General features: G+C 44.9%; 1 protein-coding gene across 2 annotated transcripts; it reads right to left on the reverse strand.

The window, feature by feature from the left end:
* Positions 1–18435: 18435 nt before the first annotated feature.
* Positions 18436–26424, reverse strand: PSMG1 (proteasome assembly chaperone 1). Of its 2 annotated transcripts, XM_041399966.1 has the most exons (8): positions 26271–26424; positions 25956–26038; positions 24625–24776; positions 24212–24274; positions 22200–22232; positions 22034–22118; positions 20881–21017; positions 18436–19747 (listed from the first exon to the last, which is right to left on the reverse strand). In XM_041399966.1, the coding sequence occupies exons 1-8, from the start codon at positions 26390–26392 to the stop codon at positions 19673–19675; spliced, it is 750 nt and encodes a 249-aa protein (XP_041255900.1). In that variant the 5' UTR covers positions 26393–26424; the 3' UTR covers positions 18436–19672. The 2 variants fall into 2 exon arrangements, with proteins under 2 accessions (XP_041255900.1, XP_041255899.1); XM_041399965.1 differs by having other exon boundaries at positions 22034–22232.
* Positions 26425–26742: the final 318 nt, after the last annotated feature.

Consider the following 26742-nt stretch of genomic DNA (forward strand, 5'->3'; position numbering starts at 1 on the left):
CAGTCTTCCCCATCTCTCTCCATCGCTGACAAGGAAGTGCTACTGTCTTGGTTTGAAAAGCCAGGTGTCTGCTAAGGAAGGCAGGAGCCTCCCCTATAATGGAAAATGTAAATCCTCCCTCTGGACTGTAATAAATTTTAAATTAAGGGGCTCTCAGGCAAAGATATGGGAGTAGGAATAACAGCTCTTTACTAGGAAAGAAAATAAAAATTTTTAAAAAATGCAGTAATACAAAGCAGCACTGCCAGAGTGAAAAAAAAAAAAAAAAAAAAAAAAAAAAAAAAGCAGTAATACAAAGCAGCACTTCCAGAGTGAGAACATGCCCTGTCCCTCTGTCGGTCAGGGCGGTGGCACAGTCCCATCCCATGGGGGCTCAGCCGTCCTGTAGTGCCAGCTGTGGTTCTGCTGGAGCAGGGATCCTGCACAAGGCTGGAGTTTTCCTCTGAAGCTCCAGGGCTGCTGGAAATGGACCTGCTCTTCCTCTGGGAATGCAGGGCAGGAGAAAGCTGCTCCTCTGGGAATGCAGTGGGCAGAGGCTGCTGTGCTGTTCCAGGCTCAGATTGTATCCAGGTAGGAATGCTTGGCTCCTCCCCTGGGCAGAGCATCTCCCCATGGGATGCTGGAATTTGATCAGCCATGCAGGGACACTCAGTGGAGCCACCCATCATCTCCAGAAAGGTCCCAGCTCAGGGAAGTGTTCAGACTGTGCTTACATCAAACAGCAGCCAAGGGTGAAGGGGAGCCTTGGGGAATGAGGAGTGCTGGGGTTACCACAGACACTGTGACCTTAAAACCTGAGGGACACGAGCAGAGGAAAATGAACAATCTTCTCTGAGAGCCTGTGGGGAAAGGCAGTGCCTACAGCACAAACAGTGAATTACAGAACCAAGAATCACCAGGGCTGGAAAAGACCTTCAAGCTCATCCAGTGCCACCCCAGCCCCACCAGCATCACCCCAAACCCTGTCCCCAGGGGCCACATCCAGACTCCTCCTGAGCACTCCCACAGACAGTGACTCCAAACCTCCCTGGGCAGCTCAGCCCAAGGCCTGACCACTCTGCCAGGGAAATTTTCTTTCCCAATCTCCAATCTGAGCCCCCCCTGGTGCCATTTGAGGCCATTTCCTCTCCTCCTTTCCCTTGGGACACAGCAGCAGAGCCCGACCCCCTGGTTGTCCCCTCCTGTCAGGAATCGTGCAGAGCCACAAGGGCCCCCCTGAGCCCCCTTTTCTCCAGGCTCAGCCCCTTCCCAGCTCCCTCAGCCATTCCTCACAACTCACATATTCCAGCCCCTTCCCCAGCTCCATTCCCTTCTCTGGACACTCTCCAGCACCTCTGCCCTTCCCACTGCACCTTCTTCTGGCTTGAAATTATCCTGCCCAGAAAATCTCCTTCCAAAAAGTCTCTCCCAGCCTAATGATTCTGTGATTCTGTGAAATCCAGCTGCTGTGCTGCCTCTCTCCCTCTCTCCCCTGCTCTGTCTGCACCCTGGGATTTTAATGGACTTCTGGTCTCTCTCTAGATCCTGTGTATAAATTTCCCAGTTCCTCAGACAGTTTTATTCTGCCACAGCCTCCAGAGGTCTCTGCTCACAGCCCCTGGCTGCCAGGGCAGTCACTCCAAACTTCTGAGCACACCTGCAAAAGCAACAGCAGCCGCAAGTCCTGAGCTCAGGCAGAGTCTGGAGGTGCCAACACCCCGTCCAAGCCCAGAAGGACAAAACCTGGTGCTGAAAATTACCTTTTGCCACTTCAACTCGGAGTTCATTCTTCATGCCCACCACAAAATTCACTCACCAGGTGCAGGTCTGCCCGTGTGGTGTGAGGAAATTTTAGCCAGCTCCATGGGATCCCCGAGTGCCCAAGCCCAGATCGTTTGGGCAAACAGAAATTCTTCCTGATTTCACCAGCACTGAGGGGAATTGAAGCAGGAAGACAGAAACAATAATTTCAAATATTGGCTCTCTGTTTCTCTAGGAAGTGAATAATTTTAAAATTGACACTTTGCAGCCAGAAAAAAAAAAAAAAAAAAAAAAAAAAAATTTAAATTCAATAAATCAGTTTAATATGCCTTGGCATAGCAGGTATGTGCTTAGGTATGTGTCTGCACACGGACTGGAGGTCTGCTGGTTGAATTCATATATTATTTTTAAAGTGAGCTAAAATGCTGTCACTGAACAGCAGGTTATTTATTTTTTCTCCCCAAATGATACCTCTGGCAAAAGCATATAAACGAATTAGATCCTATTCTATTTCACATGTATTTTCTGCATGAAATCATCCCTGGAAGTGTCCAAAGCCAGGTTGGATGGGGCTTGGAGCAACATGGTCTAGTGGAAAGTGTCCCTGTCCATGGCAGGGGGTTGGAACGAGATGATTTTTAAGGTTCATTCCAACCTAAACTGTTCTGGGATTCTGTGGAATTCATTTTGGGAACAATAGGAAAGAGCACACTCATGGTAACAGCAGTGTTGCTCAAAAGCATAATTTGTAAAACGAAGAATACAATGTAAACAAAATTATTGGTTAAAAAAAATGCCATTTTGTACTAGAGACAAAACCAAAATAGGGCTCCATTTTCAAATGCTGCCGGAAAGAAAAGCTTTGAGTTGTGGCCGTGAGTTACAAACCACGATTTTATTTCACAAAGATCCCAGCAGGGATCCAGCCTGAACTGGGAGCACTGGGGCTTTGCTCCGTGGTGTCCCCATCGCAGGGCTCTGAGGGGTTTAAAGTGGAGCAGCAAAACCAGAGCAAACCCAAATTCAGAGCAGCAAAACCCAAATCCAGAGCAGCGAAACCCAAATTCAGAGCAGCGAAACCCAAATCCAGAGCAGTGAAACCCAAATCCAGAGCAGCGAAACCCAAATTCAGAGCAGTGAAACCCAAATTCAGAGCAGTGAAACCCAAATTCAGAGCAGTAAAATCCAAATTCAGAGCAGTGAAACCCAAATTCAGAGCAGCGAAACCCAAATTCAGAGCAGTGAAACCCAAATCCAGAGCACTGAAACTCCAACACAGAGCAGTGAAACTCAAATCCAGAGCACTGAAACTCCAACACAGAGCAGTGAAACTCAAATCCAGAGCACTGAAACTCCAATCCAGAGCACTGAAACTCGTTCAGCGTGGCAACACTGCCCTCCTGCTTCCAAAAGATCCCTGCCCTCTACTCTGTTCAACTCACGGTGTTGAGGGATGTCCCAGCAGCCTCCCCCACCACAAAAGTGTCAGGGATTTGCTCTGTGTTTCCTTCAATCTATTCAAATCAGCTTGTGCAGGCAGTAAAGACACAGCTCCTCAGGGGAAAAAAGGGTGATAAAAGCTCAGAACTTTAATTGTGTGGTTTTCTCAGGGGGAAAATGCACAGCTGTAAAAATCACCTCAAAATGCACTGTTTGATTTCTGGGCTCAGCTTCAGGTTTTATAACTGAGCTTAGCACTTTATTAGCTAATTAATGACAAAAAGTACCTGAAAATTATTATTATTATTATTGTTACTACTACTACTATTATTGTTGTTGTAATAATAATATTAATAATAATAATAATAATAAACACAGAAACATCAGGACTGGAAGAGCCCTTCAGGATCACCCAGTGCCACCCCAGCCCCACCAGCATCACCCCAAACCCTGTCCCCAGGGCCACATCCAGACTCCTCCTGAACATTCCCACAGACAGTGACTCCAAACCTCCCTGGGCAGCTCAGCCCAAGGCCTGACCACTCTCTCAGTGAATTTTTTTTTTTTCAATATCCAATCTGGACTTTTTCTGGTGCAATTTGAGGCCATTTCCTCTCATGCTTTCCCTTGAGACACAGCAGAGGAGATTGACATCTCTCCTCCCCCACAAATAAAAATGGTTTCTATCTGTTGTTTTCATTAGGTTAAACATAATGGAAAATATTTAAAAATACTGGGGAAATGGACTGTTGGTTTAGATGGATCCTGTTCTTTCTGCATTCTGTTTTTGGGGATGGCAGGGAAGGAAAGATGCAATACTCTAACCCTTGCCAGATTAAAATCTAAATTAAAATAATGTAAATTTAAAAATGAATCAGAATTAAATTAAAATATTAATCCCTATGACCTGTTCCAACCTGCTCCTATTGAAATACTTGTCCTGGGCCAACAAAGCTACTGAGGAAAGTGAGGAAGAGAAGAGAGGACACCTCTTGCTCCCTGCACAGTCCAGGTGCAGCCTCAGGACAGAGGGTTAATTTAAGCATCTGATGAAGAAGCTAATTACTGATTCACCTGGTCTAATGAACAAGTCCCTGCCCATGGCTGGGGGTGGAATGAGATGATCTTTAAGGTCCCTTCCAACCCAAACCATTCTGTGATTCTGTGATTTCTGATGCTGCAAAGTAAGAAGATGATGCAAGCCTTTCATTCTGTGCAACACTTTACTTGAGCCCCTGTGGTTTTCTCCTTCCAGAAAGAAAAACAATCTGAGATGTGCAAATAAACCAGGAAAACTGGAGGGAAGGAAGGAAGGAGCAGCTTGCAAGGCAATTGTGAAAAACAAGTAACAGCAGTCATGAGGAAGGAACAGAAAAAACCTCCACAAAGAGGGGACGTGGGCCAGGATTTAGAAAGCATAGGAAAGACTCAAAAGGTGCAGGGAAAAAAAACCAAAAGCTTGAAAAGGCTTATTGAACCCAGGAGGTGAAAAAGACTGAGTAACAAAATGAGAAAAAAAGGAGGTTTACAAGGAAATAAATCCCTTTGTTTCCAAGTTCCCATAAATCAGGCTCTGGGTACTGCTGCTGACAAACACAAGCCCCAGGTGCTCGTGTGTCCCAAACTTCCCTGGACTTCTGTCCTGCTTTGAAAGTTGTCCCATACACCTTCACACTTCAAAGGTAAACGTTTCCCTGGTAAAAACTGGCAGTGTGCTGATCCCTTAGGAAGGATGTTTCCTCTTCCAAAGGAAGAAAAAAATTAGTAACAGCAGCTGTAAGCAGTAGCCCTGCTGGAGCCCTTCTGGCTTTCTGATTTGAACCCAAATCATTACCAATTTGTGGATCCACAAAACTGAACAACTCCACCTTATATTTCCTTCCCTCTCCCTCATCTCTGACCTGACTCAAAGCTTTTTTTGGTCAGGAATCAACACAGAGCCCATGGGCTCCTCCTGGCACAACTTCCAGGTGTGTCACCAGCCACAGCTCCAGCACCACGCCCTGTCCATCTCCCATCTCCATTTCCCACCTCCCATCTCCACCACCCACCTCCATCTCCCATCTTCCATCTCCCATCTCCATTTCCCATCTCCCACCTCCCACCTCCATCTCCCATCTTCCATCTTCCATCTCCCATCTCCATTTCCCACCTCCCATCTCCCACCTCCCATCTCCATCTCCCACCTCCCATCTCCATCTCCCATCTCCCACCTCCCACCTCCTATCTCCCATCTCCCATCCCCATCTCCATCTCCCACCTCCCATCCCCATCTCCCATCTCCCATCTTCCATCTCCCATCTCCATTTCCCACCTCCCATCTCCACCACCCACCTCCATCTCCCATCCCCATCTCCCATCTCCCATCTTCCATCTCCCATCTCCATTTCCCACCTCCCATCTCCCACCTCCCATCTCCATCTCCATCTCCCACCTCCCATCTCCATCTCCATCTCCCACCTCCCACCTCCCATCTCCCACCTCCCATCTCCCACCTCCATCTCCCATCTCCCACCTCCCATCTCCTATCTCCCATCTCCCACCTCCCACCTCCATCTCCCACCTCCCAACTCCCACCTCCCATCTCCGACCTCCCATCTCCCATCTCCCAACTCCCATCTCCCCATCTCCCACCTCCCATCTCCTATCTCCCATCTCCCATCCCCATCTCCCACCTCCGTCTCCCATCTCCCATCTCCCACCTCCTATCTCCCACCTCCCATCTCCCATCAGGAAAGCTGTGTGTGCAGCACCTTGTTTCCCTTCCAGAGGCACCAGGAAGAGGAGCAGGGTCTGGGAGATTTGGGAGTTTTGCTGGTGTGGTCCTTCTCCCACACTCACCGAGTTTTGCGTCAACTTCACAGCAGAACGGTCCCACATCTCTTTTCACTGGAATATTCCTCTGTGGGAAATAGTAAAGGTAAGAAGACTTCCAGAAAGCTGTAAAAGCAGGCCTTAGAATAACAGAAAGGACTGAAAACTTTGAGCTAGTTGCAGCTGCAAAGTCTGAATGTAGAAAGTTACAGTAGTGTAGCAAGCAAGGACATGACACAATAGCTTGAGTTTCAGGCTTGGCTAAGACAGACCTTAAGACAGCAGAAAAATATACTCAGCAAGGTAGTAGAAGGTTTTAAACTTAATAATGGAGTATTGTGTATTGCTAATAGAGAGCAGACAAGCAAGCATTGTGTGAAGCAGGTGTATGTGTGCTTTTAGTGATTGGCTAGAGCATTTATCTGTGAGCTTTAGCAATATGCTGTCGGCTAGAAAGTTTTTCAAATGCTCTGTAACAAAGAAATCTTTGGCTGCTGCTGGCAGGACGTGAGCTGTTGCCATCTTCCAATTGTCTCAGCCATGTAACGAGGCTGGTGCTCCAGTAAAGGAACATATCCCAGCAGTCCTGTCCTGTTGGAGAAAAACTACAACACATTCCTGCTCACTCCACCAGCACTGAGCTGCACGTTTGCCCCATGCTGGGTGTCACCTTCCAGGATTCCCATACCTGTTGGCTTTTCCTGGCATGTGGCATTGCTTTGATGCCCTGCAGCCTGGCTTTGTTCTGCACTCCGAGGTCACGCGGAGAGCTTTTTTCAAAGCACCCTTCAAGCCAGCTCCCTGACAATGACAAATCTTGGTTTTTTGCCCGTCCTAAGGCCTCACAGTGTTCCCTGAGACATCCTAGTGGTGCTTTCAAATCCATCACCCTCCAAGGCAGATGTAAAGTAACCATGGAAAGCTGTACGCAGCCATCAAACCATATGAACGGTTTTATAACTCCTGGCAACCCACTGAACGTTAAATATTGGATTAACCTTCAGCAGCTCTGCTGGTGCTTCCTGCATCTTGGCAGAGAGCTCTCCCCACCACGGAATGCTCGTGGAATGGGCTACAAACTCTCACTAAAATATCTGAGAATGGACGCCTTTGTTCTGCTCTCAACACGCAGCCAGAGGCAAATGGAGCAGCACAACAGGATCACAGGCTGGGAGATGAGGCTGCTGCTGCTTTTCAACCTCTATGAAATTAGTTTGTAACTCCTGACTTGCATGGCTGACCCAGGGAAAAACACATGCTCACGTTGCTACCAACCCAGACCTACTCTCTCATGAGTTTTGGTTTCCTCTCCTCCCTACACTCCCCTAAGTGAGGGCTGTGATCCCTTTGGGATCAGGACTGGTTTTCCTGTGTGCAAGATGATTTTGCCTTATCTTACAGGGTTCACTTGACCTTTTCTCCCATAACATGAATGCTTTCCAAGCAGGAATAATTTCCTCTGAGAGGTGGCTCCAGGTCTCTGTGCTCGAGAGATTCAAGCACAGGTCCCAACACCACCTTGCACCTCCTGCCAGCTTTTCATCAAGGAATTTCCTCAGCATCCCTCCTTGCAGGGTCAGGAGCCTCTTGCAGGACCAAAGCCATCTCTGGGGAGAGCAGCTGCAAGACCACAGGCAGCAACAGGACCCTGTTACAGCTTCACCTCTGTAGGGCACAGATAGAACAGCTGCCATGAACGTGACAATCCTGCCCAGACACCTCAGCACTGCAGCTGTCAGCTGAAAACTTAGCCCAGAGCAGGACAAAATAAACAGACCCAGCTCAAAGGGGCTGCTCCTTCCCTGGAGGTGCTCAAGGACAGGTTGGATGGAGCTCTGAGCAACCTGGGATCCTGGAAGATTGCTTGCCTAAAGCAGGGGGTGGAATGAGATGATCTTTAAGGTCCTTTCCAACCCAAACCATTCTGTGGTTCTATGATTGTATGACAGGCACGGGGAGGAACCTGACCCCAGAGGATTCCAGGCAGCTCTGCTGGAGAAACTCCCTCACACACAATTCCTCCTGACTCGTGTTTTGCAATCAGACACAGGCTGCAGCGTTCTCAGGGGCAGAGGGAGCCTGATGGATGGACTCCAGCATGCAGCCCTGCAGAACACGCCGGCAGCCCCGTGACAGGGTAATCACCACGTCCCAAACACCATTTCAAGAAAGGCAACCTGTCAAATTTGCTTATATTTTGAGGCTCAGCCCCGGAGGACTCCAGCGAATTTCCAACACGTCGAGCTAATTGTAGTTTACATTCGCTTCACTCTCCATTAGAGCTGCTCCACTTTCCAGGAAAGCTAATTGGATCCACAGAGCTTGGGCAGCCGGGGTTTTCTGCAGGAAACCCGAGCAGGGCTCTGGGTACCAGGCAGAGGGAAACGTGCACACGGTCTGTGGCGCGTCCCCCTCAGCATCGCCACACGCCCAAAATAGTCCCAGCTTCCTCTGCCCTGCTGGAAACAAAACACATGGAGTTAGCACGGCCGCTGATTGGATTTTGATTGCTCTGAAACGCTGCCAAGTTTAAAGTGGGGAGTGCGGCCTGAAAGGAAATACAGTAGACACCAGACAATTTATTTGTTCCACAGCAGGGCCCTGGCTGCCGGGCGGCTCCGAAGGTGGCTAACGAGAGCAGCATGTTCCCATATGGAAAGCAGATGGCGGGATCGGGCGGGATCCGCGAGCGCGGCACGAGCAGCGTTACCGCGGCAGAGGGGAAGGCAGAGCCCCGTGAAACCTGTGCCAGCCACAACAGCAAACTGCTGGGAAATGACTGCCACGGAGAACATTCCAGAAGGGTCGGGATGATGCGGGTGGCGGGGAGGGAAAACACGCCTGGAGGCAGGAAAGTCATCGGTTGGTTGGTCATGGTTGTCGTCAGTGTCATGGGCAAGGCTCCCCCAGGTGAGCCTGGCAGCTGGACCTATGGATCTGAGGGACCATAAAACCCTGGAAAAGGGAAAATGCCCTACTGCCACGCCCCTCAGAGCTCTGCCCACCCAGCCCCACCCAGCTGGTTCAGCCCCGCCCACAAACAACATGACCCAGGGGAGACTGTGGCACATAATAGTACGGGAATGAAGTCAACAGAATTCCCTGAATTTAGCAGTTTCATCTCAGTTTGATTTTCATTTCAAAATTTCAGTTTCATTTAAAAGTTTCATTTTCAGTTTAAATTCAGTTTCCCTGAGTTTAGCAATGTAATTCCCAGATTTAGCACAAATTTATCCATTGTCTTGATGGAAGAACAAGGAGATATCAACCTTCTCCCCCCACTTTTTGGATGTTTTAGACTAGAATGCTCTCACACCTTTATATTTCTATTTTTTTTAAACAGCAAGGTTTTGATGATGGCATACAAAAAATAAGGACAAGTTTGTCTGGATTTAAAAAACAAAATAAAAAAAAACCAAACCCAACCAATTTTGAAAATGAACTCTTAATCTGAATACAAATTAAACTTCTCAGTCAATTAAAAAAAAAACAAACCCACAAACCCTTAAAGTTCCATTTTTCCTTTTCATTTTGTTCAGATTTTTTGTCATGTTTTCCCAGGCCCAGAATAGCCATTTTTCTGAACTGCTTTGCTTCAGCTAGTGAAGGGGAAAATAAAATAAAATAGCACTGTTTCAAGTTCAATGGCAGAAAAAGAAAGAAATAATTGACCATGTCAAAGCATGGTCCATCCAGCAACCTGACAGTGACCACAGCCACGTTTCCCACTGCTCATTAGCTGCGGAAATGCTTCCAGGCCAGGAGCATTTTGTGGAAAAGCAGCATCCAGAGACTCAGAGCCCATGACTAAACAAAGGTTATGCTGCTACAGTCTGTTTTCTCACCTCAGGAGCTACTAACTTTTCATTTCTTGATTTTATGACTTGAAAGAAACAGGGAACAGGGGGTTTTAAGCCGTTGTCCGTGGAAAAGGTATCAGCTTTTCCACATGAAGGGCCCAGGATTTACAGCTTTCCCACTGGTGGGTGACAGTGGGGGAAATGTTTCACCGCTTCGCTGCAGTTCTCCATGTTCACTGCATGTCCTCAGTCACAGTGAGACCAAAGCAGTGCTTTTGTGTTTATTAAATTTGTGCTTGATTTATGCGCAAGGGGGCCGTTCCAAAGCCCACTGAAACCGACAGCGTTTACAAGACTCTGAGGAAAACCCTCTTGGCACAGGAATGTATTGAATGACAGCTTTGAGCAGCCCCAAATTGAGACTTGGGTCAGTCTCCCTGGAAGATTCCAGGTTGCTCCTACTCCACATCCTTCCTGGCTCTGCTCCTGGTGCTGGTGCTCCTAGGAATACAAAGTTCCTGAAAACACCATCCTCACCCAGAGCTGGAGAATTTCATGGCTTGTCCTTTTGGACCCGTGATTGTCTGGACACGCATGTCTGTGAGTGCCCTGCTTGGAGGGTTTGAGCACCAAATCCAGAATATTTAAGGGAAAACAGAGTAGAAGAGAGAAGAAAGATGGGCAGAGAAACCCAAACTAGCCACACACCCATCAGACATGGAGTAATTCCTGAATGTTGGCAGAAGACAAGGGGATCTCAGGTCATGGAATGGTCTTTGGAGTCATGGAATATTTTGGGTTGGAAAGGATCTTAAAGATCATTTATTCCCATTCCCCTGCCACGGCAGGGACACCTTCCACTGTCCCAGGCTGCTCCAGCCCCAGTGTCCAACCTGGCCTTGGGCACTGCCAGGGATCCAGGGGCAGCCACAGCTGCTCTGGGCACCCTGTGCCAGGGCCTGCACACCCTGCCAGGGAACAATTCCTTTCCAAAATCCCATCCAGCCCTGCCCTCTGTCAGTTTGAAGCCATTCCCCCTTGTCCTGTCACTACAGACTCCTGGAAAAAATCCCTCTCCATCTTCTTGTCATCTCCTTCAGGTACTGGAAGGCCAAAGTTGGGTGTTCCCAAAGCCTTTTCCTCTTCAGGAATCTTTAATGCCAAGTCCTAAGAAATAACTTTAATACTGAGCTATATAGCCAGGAAATCAAAATAGACACATCAGTCACTGCTTGTGATGCTCTACCTGGCTAAATAAACCAGCCTTCAAATGAAAAATAACACTTATTTCACCAAAAGATGAGAAGCTCTCTGTGTTCAAAGGCCTCTTGATACAACCTCAGCAACTCAGTAAATCAATATTTGCACGTCAAAAATCTCTGACAGGTTATGTAAGTCCCTATATACACATACAACCGTAATTTGGAACAAAACTAAAAAGCCATTTAGCTTATTTCAGGATAAAGCAGTGGGCATCACTTGAGTTTCAACATCACCTCATGCACCACAAAGCCACAGGATGATGCAGTTTTATTCCAATCATCACAAAAGTTTTGCATTGATTTATGATAAAAGAGGGAAATGAGGACAGCCATCCCTGTCTCCAGCTGCAGATTTTTTTTTTCCCTGCTGAACTCCCATGACCTGTTCTCCTGCAGAAACAGAGAGGTCACATCCAGGCTGACACTACACCTGCAGCTGGAAAAGCCAGACAGGTGTATTGTATTTGTGAGATGCCTGATGAAGGAAGGAATGATGAATCTGACTCCATGTTTTCAGAAGGATAAATTATTATTTTATTATCTATATTATATTAAAGAATACTATACTAAACTATACTGAAGAATATAGAAAGGATACTTACAGAAGGTTAAAAAGATAATAATGAAACTTGTGACTCTCTCTCCAGAGTTTTGACACAGCTGGACTCTGATTGGCTAATAAGTCAAACCAATTAACATGAAATTAATGAAACAACCACCTGTTGGTAAACAATCTCCAACTACATTTCAAAGCAGCAAAACACAGGAGAAGCAATGAGATAAAATTGTTTTCCTTTTCCTTTGAGGCTTCTCAGCTTCCTAAAAGAAAAATCCTGGGTAAAGGGATTTTTCAGAAAATGTGAATGCCACACAGGTGTATCTTTATGAGCTCCAGCAGCAGAGGAACTCGGACTTTTCCCTCCCTAAGCCACTTTTTCAATGGCAACCCCTGAACACACCAGGCAGGAGTTTCCTGAGTGATGCTCCTCATTTGCACTCAGAAAATGTAACAAAACTCCTCGTTTTAATTAGTCCACAGTCTCTAGAACATTCCAGTCTATTCTTTAAGGAAAACACAACTCTGGGCCAAGGCTGAGCACCTGCCTCTTCACTTTGCACTTCTGGTTTAGTTCACAGAATATTCAGAGTTGGAAGGACCCACCAAATGCAGCTCCTTAGGCTGAGGCAGGAGAGACAACACAGTCAGACCCAGGATGGCCAAAAGTTACGGCCAAACTGTCTTTGGAGAAATAAAATTGAAGGCCCCACAACCACTGGTTTCTTGAAAATTTGGTGACTTCAGGAAGAAATTCCTCCCTGTGAGGGTGGGCAGGCCCTGGCACAGGGTGCCCAGAGCAGCTGTGGCTGCCCCTGGATCCCTGGCAGTGCCCAAGGCCAGGTTGGACACTGGGGCTGGAGCAGCCTGGCACAGTGGAAGGTGTCCCTGCCATGGCAGGGCCGGAATGGGAATAGCTGATCTTTAAGATCCCTTCCACCCCAAACAATTCTGTGACTGTGACTCTATGACATTGCCAGAACTTTTCATCACAAAGAAAATCCAGCCCTCATAGTAACAGGGTAAATAAAAACCTCAGGAGGCAACTAAAACCACCCCAAATCATATTCAGTTTTAAAAAATTTATTCTAAAATCAACTCACAGCTACCTACACTTGGAGCTACCTACACCAATGGAAACTATATTTTTATATCTATACAAACATATACATACATATATGTATATGCATTTACTTGCCAGCAATGTTTTCATCTTTAAAAGCCCTTTGAAAGCTAATTCACTTGGCTGCTTAAAAAGATTTCTTGCCCAGTCACATCAGAGGAGGACTTTTGCCTCTTTCCAGCAGGTTTTGCATTTCTGGCTCTCAAGTTCTGACCGAAAGGGTAATTTTTCAATCGTTAGAGAACAGGTTTGGCACTTAGGTTTTAGTGCCCTGTAATGACATCTTTAAAGCTGGAGAGTTACAGTGTATTAAAAAAAAAAAAAAGAGAAAGCTGGGTCAGAGAAATAACAGCTGAGAAACTTACTGGAACAAAATGTATACAATAAAAGGCTTTTTTTATCTTTTAAAAACTCGAATAATTTTGTCCAACTGTAGTAAAAACCAAAACTTTTTTCATCTTCTCACTTGGAGCACACCTTTAAAACAAACCACAACAATGGATGGAGCTTCCTGCATCCACTTCCTGCTATGACCCACTCTAATTCTTTGAAATAAATATGTTTTGGATTATTTTGGTAAGGGCAATGTTTAGTGTCTGTCCCCCAGTGTGTAAATGTGTAGAATACACCGAAGATTTAACATCTGCTATGAATAATTTTACAGAACATCTCAAGTTCTCCTAAGGTTATTAGGATATTGTACAGGTGGCCAAATTATTAAAATATGGTTTAAATCCAACACTTAGGCATTTCATAACGTGCACTGGATTTGAGGGTCTGGAAGCCACATGTCAGCACCAGAGAACACCAGGCTGGCTCCCTGGAAGTCCCAAAATCAAAGCCACTTCCCAAACATTACAGCCCGGCCAGCTGCAGCACCCCTGGGGTGGAGGGGATGGAAAAGCCAGGGCAGGCTGCTCTCCTCTCAGACAAGTGACCTTTTCTATCAGCATTACAGCATTACTTTCTCTACCCCACGCTGATTAAGTCAAGACCTCCTCCAAGTGAGCTGAATTTCAGCATCTGGCTCGGAGCACACACTGCAGCGCAGAGGGAAGGCTGAGCGCACAGAGCCAGACAGCTGGTGCTGTGTCTTTGTTCAAAGAGTGGAAATTAAATGAGGGAAAACTAAATGAAAATGATATTAAAAAGCCCTGTTTGCTCTTCACAGGTAACACTCAGTATTTATTCCTGCTTTGAGGTGCTTTGTCAGGAGTGCAGGGGAGCCTCTTGCCTGCAGTGCTCAGAGGTGCAGAGCTCTGGGAATTTGGGTCCCCGCTGGAAGGACATGGACAGGCAGCATGGAAATCCATTTCTGCAGCCTGTGGCTCTGCTGGGCTGCTCTGGAGAGCACAGAAAGTGGGATTTAGCACAGAAACTCTTATTTAATGGAAGCACTCACTGTGTTGGTACAAGGGAGGAGTTCCTGTAGCAATTCCCTCTGTCCCATGGAGTAGAGGGAGATGCCACTACCTCAAGAAGCACCTAAAGCACCACCTGAGCTCCTCAGGCCAGAGGAGGCTCCAGGATGAGCAGAGGGATGGAGCAGCTCTGCTGGCAGGAAAGGCTGGCACAGCTGGGATTGTTCAGCTGCACAGGAGAAGCTTTGGGCTGAGCTCAGGGTGGCCTTGCAGGGCCTGAAGGAGCCCCAGGAAACCTGGAGAGAGACAATTTCCAGGGGATGCAGGGACAGCACACAGGGAATGGCTGCCAGTGCCAGAGGGCAGGGCTGGATGGGATCTTGGGAATGAGGAATTGTTCCCTGGCAGGGGGGGCAGGGGCTGGGATGGAATTCCCAGAGCAGCTGTGGCTGCCCCTGGATCCCTGGCAGTGCCCAAGGCCAGGTTGGACACTGGGGCTGGAGCAGCCTGGCACAGGGGAAGGTGTCCCTGCCATGGCAGGGGTGGCACTGGATGGAATTTAGAGTCCCTCCCAACCCAAACCATTCTGATATTCTGTGAAGTACAAGATTTACTGCTTTAATCAAATAACATCAGAGCCTGAACCAGAATAGACAGAATAGATTCAAAAACCATCTCAAAACTGAGCTGATACTGAATTTGACCTCCAGCACTGACTGGAAGAAATATTTTTGCCCAGATTTTTCTCAGACAATTATTAAACTGAAAAAGTTAGTGAAAACATTAAAATTTACATGAGCCTTGGAAAGCCTCATGGCCACAAATGAGCACCACAGGGCAAACCAACCTGCAGCTTTGAGTGCCTGACCTCAGTCAGCTCCATAGGAGGGATGTCAGGAAAGCAAATAATAGGATTACTGTCCAGTAGGACACAAATCAGAGCATTTGCAGAATGATTTGGGTTGGAAAAGACCTCCAAGACCATCAAGGCCAAGCTGTGCCCCATCCCCACCTTGTCCCCAGCCCAGAGCTCTGAGTGCCACCTCCAGGCCTTCCTTGGGCACCTCCAGGGATGGGCACTCCAAACCTCCCTGGGCAGCCCCTGGCAATATTTAACAACCTCTTCTGAGAAGAAACTCTTGAAAGAATTGTAGAACCAAAATCTTCACTGAACTTTATGCTCAGACAAACCTTCACCTCCAGAATTCCCTCCCTTGCCAGGCAGGGTGTCAGCTGGGGACTGGGGGATTCTTATTTGGGTATAAATCCAAAGATCTCTACCACAAGCCTTGCAGGAGGTGAAGTTCCTGCCCATAAAGATAGAAAATGTGCCTCCCACAATAGCTGGGAATAAGGTTATTTATAAAACCCCCACAGACTATTTTTGCTAAAAAAAAAACCCCAAAACCTAAAAAAACCAAAACAAACAAACAAAAAAAAAAAACCCCAAAAAACAAAACAAACAAAAAACCCCCCAAAAAACCTACTAGATTTTAATAGCTGTTAAAAGTAAATATTCCTCTGTACACATGGATTGGGAAGGGGAAGAACATAAAGAAGTGGAAATTCTAAGGGCAGGTACTGAATCCTCTGTTGCAGAGCATTTTCTCACACATGGCATTACCAGGTTATCCCAAATTATTTCCTGGCACTTGGAAAAAACCCACAGCAACCTGATGGAGCTCCATTGGGCTGCCTTAATTCCAGGCTCAGGCTGAACAGTTCTGCACCAGCAGCTTCTAAGGAATGAACAAACGACTGGCTTGTTTCTGACAGCATCCACAGGGGTTCCTGCAAGGGCCCTCCAGGGTTTAAGGGTGGAATTAGCCAGGCAGAGCATTCTGTACTTCTCACTGTGCTTCTTCTGCACAAAAATATCTTTATAATCCCACTTTGGGAGCGAGGTCAGTGGGGCAGCACAAAGGGAACAGCAAACCCACCTCACAAGCTGCTTTGGCACCACCACAACCCTTTCAAACTCTAATTTTACAGGATGATGGATGCTGAGGTTTTCTCTGCTGTGCTCTCACCTTTCCACAGTGGCTGTTCCCATCCAACCTTTCCTCCCGCAGGTTTGCTTTGGGTTTTTCTTTTTTAAATTAAATGAGGCTGTACATTCTCTGTTCATCTGTTTAGTAATCAAACTGCTGCCTTCACTGATCATGACTCTATTATTTTAATTTTTCATCTCCCCTTTTGTTAATTCCCCATGAAGCAGCTTTAAAGTCTCTGGAACTGACAGAAAAAAGGCTGCTTTTATTTCATGAAAAAGGGTCCAAGTCAAACCCAAAAGAAGAATTAAAATATCAATGCTGAACATGAAATATGGAGTTTTCAGTGAATGAAAGCATGTTGGAATTCTCTGATTCAAACACAGGGGAAGAACCTGTGGTCTTCTCAATAAATGCTTTGTGTAAAGTGTCCTTTGAAGGTGCATCACTATTCTCATTAAACACTTCCTACTTTAAAGCAGTGGTCCAAATTTCCCATCCAAAGACCTTTTAAACTTTTAGTTATACAATTGTTTGAAAGGAAAAAAAAAATAGTTTAACCTTCTTCCACACACACAGTTTGGGGTCTGTGGCCCTCCCTCACCTCAGGATGCCTTGAGAGCAAAGTGAAACAGTGCTTTGCATTTTTATCCCTGTGAGTCAATGGTTTCCTGCAGTATTTACTGCTGGAATTCTCAGGTACCTCTGCTCAGCAGCCATTCTGGGAGAGCTCTCAACAGGATCTCAGTGTTTTCTCTGAAGTAAAAAAAGCCTGACCTCAGAGCTGTGATCTCACTTGGCTCAAGGAGGTGCCTGTAGGTGCTGATTGCTGCTATGTGCAGCAGCTGTCAAAGCTTTCAGTTCAAAATATTTAAAGGGAAAAAAAAAACAAAACTGCAGACCTGATGGCAGGGAAAAAAAAAAAAAGAAAAAAAAAAAAAAGTAAAATCATTAATCTCTTTGACTTTCATTTTATTTTTAGCTCATTTAGATCTGTCAATGTTTTAGACACTAACCAGAATGTTAAACAAATCAGAAAGAATGAGGTAGCACAAAATACTTGCCTTTTTCATTTTTTTTGGCACAAAAAATTGCAGAATTACATGTCAGAAGTGATGTTCTTCCTCTGCAGCTTTGGCAACCAAGCACTTTGCAGGGCAGAGCCAATGTGAGCACGGAATCTAGAAAGAATTAAATTGTTTCCTGGAGCTGTGCAGTGAGATGAGGAATGGGAATGATGTGAATCCTGTCTGCATCCACTGCAGGTGGCACTGGAGGATCTTTAAGGTCCCTTCCAGCCCAAACGTGGCTTGGACTTCACCTTTGTGCCCTGCTCTCACACCTGAGGCCTGCACTGCACAGACTCCTACAGCTTCCAAGGCAAAATCAAAGAAGCCTCCATAAAATGCACCTTGCAGGTACATCACCTTGGGAGTCAGAGCCTTCAGGAATGGGAAAACATCTCTGCACACATAATAAATTCTGCAGTGTGACAAAGGAGAGTGGACTTGAGAAGAGCCCTTGGTTTGGAAGACATTCAGCAGAAGACAGATCAGTCTTATCTAAAAAAAAGGTAATAAATGGCTTAAATGTCTTAAAAAGTGGGGAAAAAACCCCTCTTCCAGTCTCACAGTTTACTCTGGTTTCACAATTTGCATTTATCAAATACCTCAGGAAACCAAGCCTTACACAATCTCATTTCAAACTTCTCCCCCACAGCTCTGAAGCCATCTGCCACATTTGACAAGTGTGAAGTTTGTGAACTCCCACAAGGATTACACCCAGCTGCTGTTAGGAAACAAGAAAGCCTCACTGCAGGCTCTTGGTAGATACTGGAGAGCACAGAAAGGAAAATAAAAAAGGCAACAACATTCAAATATGGAAAAAAATCTTCAGTCAACATTCACATTTTATGAGACACAGTTCGTCATTAGTTCTGAGGCCTCCAAATATTTAAGGGGTAAATATGAGCTGCTTCCTACATCAAATAATGGGAAAAGGCAGAATTTTAAATTAAAATCTCTTATTTCACTGCCCTACTGTACTTCCCCACTACATGCTACCTAAACATTTCCTGCTCTGGAGAGCTTTCAAGCAAGAGCAGTGAACCCTTGAGGAATTCTGCCAGAACACCAGGTTTCAGTCTGATTTCATGTCCCAGGCTGCCATGGTTTTGTTTGCCACTTTTATTCAAGGTGTTTAGGAGCATCCCACACCCCAGCATAAAGCCAGGTAGTAAAAACTGAATTAAATGTGATGTAGTAACTGTTTTAAAACATTGCAAAGTGCCTGGGTGACCACACCAATACCAGAAATACATTCACAATTCCTCTAAGGATCTGCATAACTTACTGTTAAAGATATTTCTTGTTATCTGCTTTATTTATAATGAACCAAACACATAAAAGTAAGAAAATGGTGCAGCCAACTTTCAAAACAACAGAATTCTCAGCTCAGATCACACAGAAAACCAATTTATGAATTAAAAAGATGGACAGAAATGGGGGGGAAAACCCCAACAAAGCTTCAGAATTTGTTCCAAAATCCAGGTCCAAAATCCAGCACCACTTTAGGCAAGATGTGCTCATCTGTCATTACCTGAACTGAAATTTAAATCAGTGACAGTTCTGGGAAGGAAAACACTGTTCAGAAATACCCACTGAGCATCCAGTGTAAATCAAAGCTGCACCCAGCAGAGAACAGAATTACCAGGGAGCAAATTAATACTTGAATACAATTTTCTTAAACAGAATGTTAAATTAAACAGAGTACAACTCAAAACTGCACCTCAATCCTAACTGAGTTAATTCTTGAAATAAACTGCTGAAATTGTTACCAACTTCCAGAGAATTTTCTGAGACACTTTAGAGCCTTTTACTTTCCTCTAAAAATCACCTGCTCTGCCTAAGAGATCTTTTATTATTCCTACCGTTCCCCAAATTTTGGTGGTTTAAAGTGAATTAAATCAGTTTGCCCTGGCAAATCCAGCTGAAGCAGCCTGTGATCCTGCCAGCCCCTTTGATCAGGAGAGGTTATTTTTCACTAGCAAGTTTTAAAGGCATTTACCATACTTTAATTACTGCATTTTGTATCAATATATAAATTAAAAAGGGCATGTGGAGCCATAAATAAACATAAGCAAAATTCTCTGTGGATGGAAAAGGAGAGAGAATGCATTTTCTTGATCACAAACAAATCTTTTAAGAGCATCAAATATTAGAAAAACCTTCAGCTCTCAAAATGAAGTAAAAAAGGGAGAGGTCTCGTTAGATACAGACAGAATTCCTTATCTACATTTCCCTCTTTAAAATAAAAAAGGAATACTTCTAGGTAAGACAATCCCTTCAGGAGGAGAAAAAGGAGTTGCTTTTCATATCCAAGAGATCTTTCCTAAAATCACTCCAGAAAAAAAGTCTTCCAAGCCATGCAGAAGAGTGTTCAGTGATGAAGTTAAAAGCAACAAAAATGAGTGGAAAAGTAAAAATCTACTGGAATTTATTCTACTTTTAAGGGGAAAAAAAAAAATCCCAGAAGTCCTCTAGAGAAGAAACTGGAGTTTGCAAAAGTGCAGCATAACTGTCCTTGTCAGATGTAGATATTATTGTGAGTTTCACTGGTTGTCAGGAACTTCTTCAAAATCTTTGTGCTTTCAGAGGCATCCTGGGGAAAAGAAGAGAGGATCAGCATCACCACAGTGCTGGGAGCAAAGCAAGAACTCCCCTGGTCCCATTTTCAATACTCTGAACATCATTTTTATTAAGATATTAACTAATTTTTATTAGAGATTATAATTAAATAATTATATATTATTTCATTAGATTAATTAAATATATTAATATCACTTTTATTAAGATATTAACTGAGCAAAACTCAGGTCTTCTGAATGAAGTTGTTCACAGGAATCTGCAGTGCAGCAAGAAAATGGGATTTATTTTTTTGCATTCCTCCTTGCTTGGCCATGAGGGGAAGAGTCTCTGTCACTGTTCTCCTTCAGAGTTTAAATATTTATGTCCTACTCAGACTTATTCAGGAGAACAGAATGAGCTGCACTGAAAACTGATTTCAGAAGTGAAATAAACACCTCAGTACACACAGACCTCTTTGGGCATTTAAATCTGGGTTCAAAGTGTTCTCAACCAAGTAGAATTCAATTAAAACCATTTCAGGACCAGTAAAACATTCATTTTAGGAGCTGCAATGGGAATTTATGGGAGCAGTGGGATTTACTGTGAGGATGGTGGCACACAGAAATTGTGGCTGCCTCATCCCTGGAAGTGGTTCAAGGCCAGGCTGGATTTCACAGCTGCTGGATTAGTGTAAAAATGTCTTCAGAAACGTGGCCTTTTAGCTCCAAAAATAAGTTAAAGGTCAAAATGGGTTATCTTAAGAAACCTTCCTGTATGCCAGAAGAGAGGCAGATTTAGAGCTAGAACAGAGGCATCTGGTATATGACTATAAAATGTAAAAATAATAAAAAAACCACACAACAAAAAGCTCAGAAGTTTTAAATGAGGCAACTCCAAAGGAAACTGCAGCTTAGACAAGCACAAGAAACCCCTCCCTGATATATCCATACCATTAGAAGAGCCTGAAAATTCACAATGAAGTTTTGAAGGCAGCTGTAGATTCATTATTTCTAAGCCACACAGATTTTACAGCAGGTACAAAGCAGTCATTAAAATCTGTATTTTTCTGCCTTTTCAGATGCAATCCCCACAGGGAAACAAAACCAGCAGAATGCAAGAGATGAAAACAGACAGAAGCTCCCCTTAATTTTAAATATGGAACTTTACCTTGGCTAAACTCTTGAGGAGCTTAGAAGAGAGCAGAGGCTTGAAGGCTTCGATGGTCACCGTGTCCAGCTTGATGACATCAGTGTAGCACTGGTACAGCACTGCAGGGATCTGCCACACCTGGCAGTAACTCAGAACTGAACGAGGGCAAAAGGACACCTCTGTTAAACTCAGCACAAAAGGAACCTCTGTTCTGTGTATGAAAATCAGCACTTTAAACCCATGGGAGTTAAATTACCAGCTCAGGATCCTGACTGCTGGAGCAGCCTCTCCTCATCCCCCAGCTAGACAAGGAAAATTAGTTAAAACCAAAAATTAGTTAAAACCAAAAATTAGTTAAATGCAGGTGTTTCTTCCTGGCACATACCTTACCTGTAAACTGTACATAAAAATAAATAATTACTATATATATATGTGTATATATATATATACACACATGTATATATATATATACACACAAACACATATATATATACACACACACACATGTATATATATAATATTTAATTAAACATAAAATAAATAAAAATAATAGCAACATTGGCAAAAAACCCAAACAAACCCCCCAAGAAAACCCCCAAAAAACAACAACAACAACAAAAAAACATAAAAAGGAATGTGAACAAGAGAAAATCATCCACTTTAACTCCTGCCAGACAAGCCTTTCCTCACACTGCTACCATTAGGGATTCTAGAATGAAAAACTCAAGTTTTTTATTAAATTACATAATAAAACTGAACCTGATTTTTCCATGAGGTTGATCAGTAGACCTGTGCAAGCTTCCTTACCTGTTATATACAAAAAGGACTTTATGAGCTTTTACTCTGGATGCTCAGATTAAAAAAATTCTTAATAAAACTTATTTAATTTCTAAGTAAAATTCCCAAAAAACTTCACTGTACAATATGCTTTATAAGGCTATACTGGAGGATTTCCCAGTACTTCAGTCTCACACATAACTGGTGAAATGATTTGTGGCTGGTTTGGAAAACTGTCCCTGTTTTCCAGGGCAATGTGTAAGATGTGAATCTGGCAGTAATTAATTTTTAAAAAGCTGACTTGTCAGCCAGTTCCCACAATTAAGCAAAAATTCTAATTGCAGTGGGATGCTCCTCAGGGGGAATTCTGTAAATAATTGAAATTGAAAAGTACCAGCAGCAGGAAGGTCCCTCACGATGTTGGGCTGCTCCAGCAGCGGGCAGCAGACCTGCTCCTGGAATTCTTTGGTCTTCAAGGCCTTCAGGAATGGAGATACAAGTGTCAGAGTGGATTCCTGAGTTTTATAATCAGCTACAGGACACGTGGAAAGGATGGTTACTTGCAAGCCTTTCTTCTGCATGGAGCCAAAAACCTGAAATTGAAAAATAAACATCAGCAAAAGTTCTCTTCTCGCAATAAAGGCAGAGGAACCTCAAGGATTCATTTCAATTTCAGAGCAAAGGGCACTTGAACTCAGGTTTGCAGGAGAAAAACCAGCCTGAATCACAGCCTTCAGGTAGAAATTTCCCAGGCATTGCTCCTGAGATAGAGATAAAAACCTCAAAATAACAGCTGACATATTTACCAAGTCAAGTGATCTTCTGGAGAGGTTTTAGGTTTTCAGCACTTTCTGTTCAATACATTAAGATTTACTGCTTTAGTTAATGGTGACTGCAGAAAGAAGGATTCCAAATAAAAACAAGCAGTTCACTGAGCTGCATAACATTTGAAATGAAAATTGTGCTCCCCAGATGTCCTACAATATTGTAAGAGACTTTATTTTAAATGCACAGATTTTATTTCATTCTATTCAAGTTGAATTGAGAAAGAGAACCCTAAGTTTTCTTCCTCATATTCAAAGAACAGAGTTTTGAAGTACAAAACCTTCTGGCCATCACAAAATACCAACAGGGGAAAAAAATAGAGAATTTGGAAACTGTGACAGAAACTTGCCTGTTTCTGTCTGTTTACCAACCCCAGGAGGGAAGGTGCCTGTGCCCTCCCATCACTGTCACTGTGTCACCACTGTGACAGAAATCTGACAAATATTCAGAAGCCCATATATTTTCCACTTGCTTTGTTGGGAACACAGGCTGGAATTCATGGCTGCAAAACTCCAGCCTGTGTGTTCTGGTTTGTCAGTGATCCTTACAGAGAAAACACAGCCAGATGTAAAGATCTGACTTGTGGAGATGGGAAATGCTCAGTAAATCAGGATTTACACACAGAACAGGGCTGCATGAAAAGCAAAAAGATTGTCAGCACAAGATGCTCAGTAAATCAGGATTTACACACAGAACAGGGCTGCCACTCACATGAAAAGCAAAGAGATTGGCAGCACGTTGTTTCTGCTGCACATTTAAAAATACCAATAACCACAAAATCTAAAAATACTCAGGAACATTCACTTGGTACAACCACACTCCTACTGTTCAGGAACACCCACACTGGAAATCACACACATCCCAAACAACTGGGGAAGACAACAACCCCCCAGCCATCCTACTTCTGCAATCCCACTTCAAATGAAGTGCAGGAACGTGTGGAATACAGCAAAACATCTGAGGTCTCAGGGTTTTTAAACTTCCACATAAGCTGTGATCCCCCAGCAAAGCTGTACTTACCTCTAAGCCCAGCTTTAGAATCCCTGCTGGTCCATCAGCTCAGCAGAGATTTAAAGGCAGGCAGGGAGGGAGCAGACAGACAGACAGCAAGACAAAATAAGCCACACTTCCTCCAGGCAAAGCAGCGACCCAAATCCATCAGGAAAATCAAGAGGAGGAACATTCACCCCTTGGCTTTATCTTATTAAAATCAAAATGATGATATTTGGAGGGACTTCCCTGAGCCAGCAGGGCTCCTGTACCTGGATGATGCTGGGGTGAGGCCCTGGGAATGTTAAATCTGGGAAAGGCGCAGAACACTCCCAGCAGCTGACACCATCCACCAGGAGCTCCACAACTGGTTTGTCTGGTGATCCTTTGGCAGCTGTACAAATTGCTGCTGTTTTTTTGAAGGAAAAAAATTCTCCCAGAGGTGAAATGCAGCTGAAATAAGCCATGGGAAATGAAAAGCAAGCAGGAAAAAGGTTTGGGAAGTGGTTAAGGGCCAACAAAATTGAAACTGGCCAGGAGTGACTGCACTCAGCTGGGAGCTTACAGCAGATACAGGTGGCAGCATTTTGAAAAGGATTTCAAGATCCTGCAGAGAGTAAATTTATCTACTTTTGAATATTTAATAAAAGAAAACCACAGGGGAAACTTATTTAACATTGTCATGGTTAAAGTATCAGAGAGCAAGATCCCCACCCTCAGGATTTTATTACTCCATTTATTTTCTTGTCAGTTTTACCTTCTCAAGCCACTGGAACTGTTGATCCTCAGCCACGTAGCAACTACACTGGCACAACAAAACCTGAAAAAAAGTAAAAACTTGTGTAAGCAAGTGGTCTAAAGGGCACAACAGCAGCTCATCATCACCTGTAAGGATGATGTGGCTGCAGACAATAACTTGTTCAGGTATTTTGGGTTCCTTTAACTCTGTTTCAATGAGGATTTTTTGCTCACAAATGCAGTGAAGCCACGGGGCTGTGACATCTCTGTGCTGAGCTCCAGACAGAAGTTCACAGAGTTTTAGTGAGAATTAACCCTTCAGATCATTTATGAGATTAACCCATGATCCTGCAGTGCCCTGTCTGGGGGTGGATGAAGGCTCTCTTTTTCAGACAGCCAAAGCCCAGAGGAATTACTGCTCAAGTCACTTACTGTGGGATCTGATATCAATCTGTAGAACAAACAGAAAGAGTCTGTGGGGAGGACATTTGTGGTGCTGGATGTTCTGCACCACTCATTCCACAGCTTCACAACTCCAACCACTTCCCAGCACACAGAATCCAGGATAAAAGATGACAGGAAAGCTGCAAAACCCATTAAAAATACTGTTATTTTATAAAGAATAAAACCTCTGCTTTACAAATAAATAGCTGGACTAAATTAGATTATTCCTTTGCAATCTGAAAGAAGAATAACTCATTTTTATCAGCTTGGATTTACTGACCAAATCTAAATAACATCAGCAATGTGATTAGCCCTGCTGTACTCAAATTTAAAAAGATGAAGAGATGTTCAATATATACAGATCCCTAACACAAAAATCACTTGTTCTTGGGAATTATACTATTACCATCAACTTCAAATTGTTTAGTATTAATTAAGGATGTGAGATATTAAGTCTCTAATACCTGCTGACATAAGATATAGCAGATTAAAACCAAAACTCACTGAAGCAGCAGGGCAGAACTATTACACTGTTCTAGAAAACAGAGGCAAGAATGTGGCAAAAAAATGTTCATAAATCAGATTCCTGTCAAAAGCTACAGAAGACAGATTCAAACTATCTATTACCATTTTTCAAGGAAAAACCTGAACAAAATCCAAACAAATTAGCAAAGTTATCTCTGATAAAATCTAACTGCCATTTAAATGTGACTTAAATGCAAGCAAGATCAAAACTTTTGTCAATTAATAAACAATCCCGGAGAGTCTACCAAGCAAAAGCCAGGTAAAGGAAAAGGGGGATTGTCCTAACTAAAATCCCAAACTAAAACATACTTCACTTTTCCTATTCAACTGAAAATACATCAGTTTTCAGGAGGAGTAAACAGCTGCAACAATAACTGTGTTTCCCATGTACAGAGGAACTTCAGCTTTCCCTGGACAACTCAGCTGCCTCCAGGTTTAACCTCTGCTCTTAAATGAGGAGCTGCACGTTCAGTAAATAGAGGGGCTTAAAGAAGGCTGGAGGAGGATTTTTCATAATGTAATGGGATGACAGGACAAGGGGCAATGAGTTGAACTCAAGGAGGGCAGGGTTGGATGGGATCTTGGGAATTTGGAATTGTTCCCTGGCAGGGTGGGCAGGGCTGGGATGGAATTGCCAGAGCAGCTGTGGCTGCCCCTGGATCCCTGGCAGTGCCCAAGGCCAGGCTGGACACTGGGACTTGGAGCAGGGAATGTCCTGGCACATTTACACCTCCCTCCCACGTTGTGCCTCGCCAGGTTTACCCCACACCCAGCAGCTGTGGGTCTGCACGCACCCGCAGCGTTCCTGCCGATGGCCACGATGAACCTGGAGCACTCCAAGGGCTGCTCGCCACAGCTCCACAGCACTTCGACCTCCCTGCGAAAGGAACCCCACAAGAGCCCGAGCTGGGAGGGACCACAAGGACCATCCAAACGCAGCTCCTGGGTTTACAGATACCCAACAATCCCTCCCTGGGCATCCCTGGACAAAGGAGCTCTGGCAGCCTCGGGGCCGTGCCCATTCCCTGGGGAGCCTGGGCAGCCCCAGCACCCTCAGGGGGAAGAACCTTTCCCTGAGCTCCAGCCTGAGCCTCCCGCGCTGCCGGTACCTTTTCTTCTCGATCTCCCTGCGGATCTCCCGGTCCTCGGGCGTCTCCTCCCGCGCCTCCTCCTCCTCGTCCAGGCCGGCCCGGGACGGGGCCACCACCACCTCGCCGAAGAAGGTCGCCATGGCCGCCACCGCGCCTGCGCGGCCCCGCCCTCAGCGCCGAGCAGGCCCGGGAGGCTCCGCGGGGGCAGCGCCGAGCGCCGCCACAAGGGCCTGCTCCGCACGGCTGTGGCGAGCTCGCAGAGACGGTGACTCCATCGCTTCCCTTTCAAGGATTACCAATCCTTTCAGTGAAAAAAAAATCATCCAGATATCCCTTTTGAACTTCCGCTGCCTGACCTCGATGCTGTTCTGTCCTGTCCCTGTTCCCTGGAGCAGAGCCCGACCCCCCCGGCTGTCCCCTCCTGGCAGGGACTTGTGCAGAGCCACAAGGGCCCCCTGAGCCTCCTTTGCTCCAGGCTCAGCCCCTTCCC

This window comes from Onychostruthus taczanowskii, unplaced genomic scaffold (genome assembly GCF_017590055.1).
Source record: "Onychostruthus taczanowskii isolate IOZ18803 unplaced genomic scaffold, ASM1759005v1 scaffold17, whole genome shotgun sequence".
Classification (NCBI taxonomy): Eukaryota; Metazoa; Chordata; class Aves; order Passeriformes; family Passeridae; genus Onychostruthus; species Onychostruthus taczanowskii.

Bases quoted from the DNA above. Each gene is read 5' to 3' on its own strand.
- PSMG1 (XM_041399965.1), bottom strand. From the start codon at position 26,392: ATGGCGACCTTCTTCGGCGAGGTGGTGGTGGCCCCGTCCCGGGCCGGC. The intron at 24,275-24,624 runs GTAAGTGACTTG...ACTTTTTTTCAG, and splicing joins GATTGATATCAGATCCCACA to GTTTTGTTGTGCCAGTGTAG. The intron at 22,233-24,211 runs GTAAAACTGACA...TTTCAATTTCAG, and splicing joins AGTTCCAGTGGCTTGAGAAG to GTTTTTGGCTCCATGCAGAA.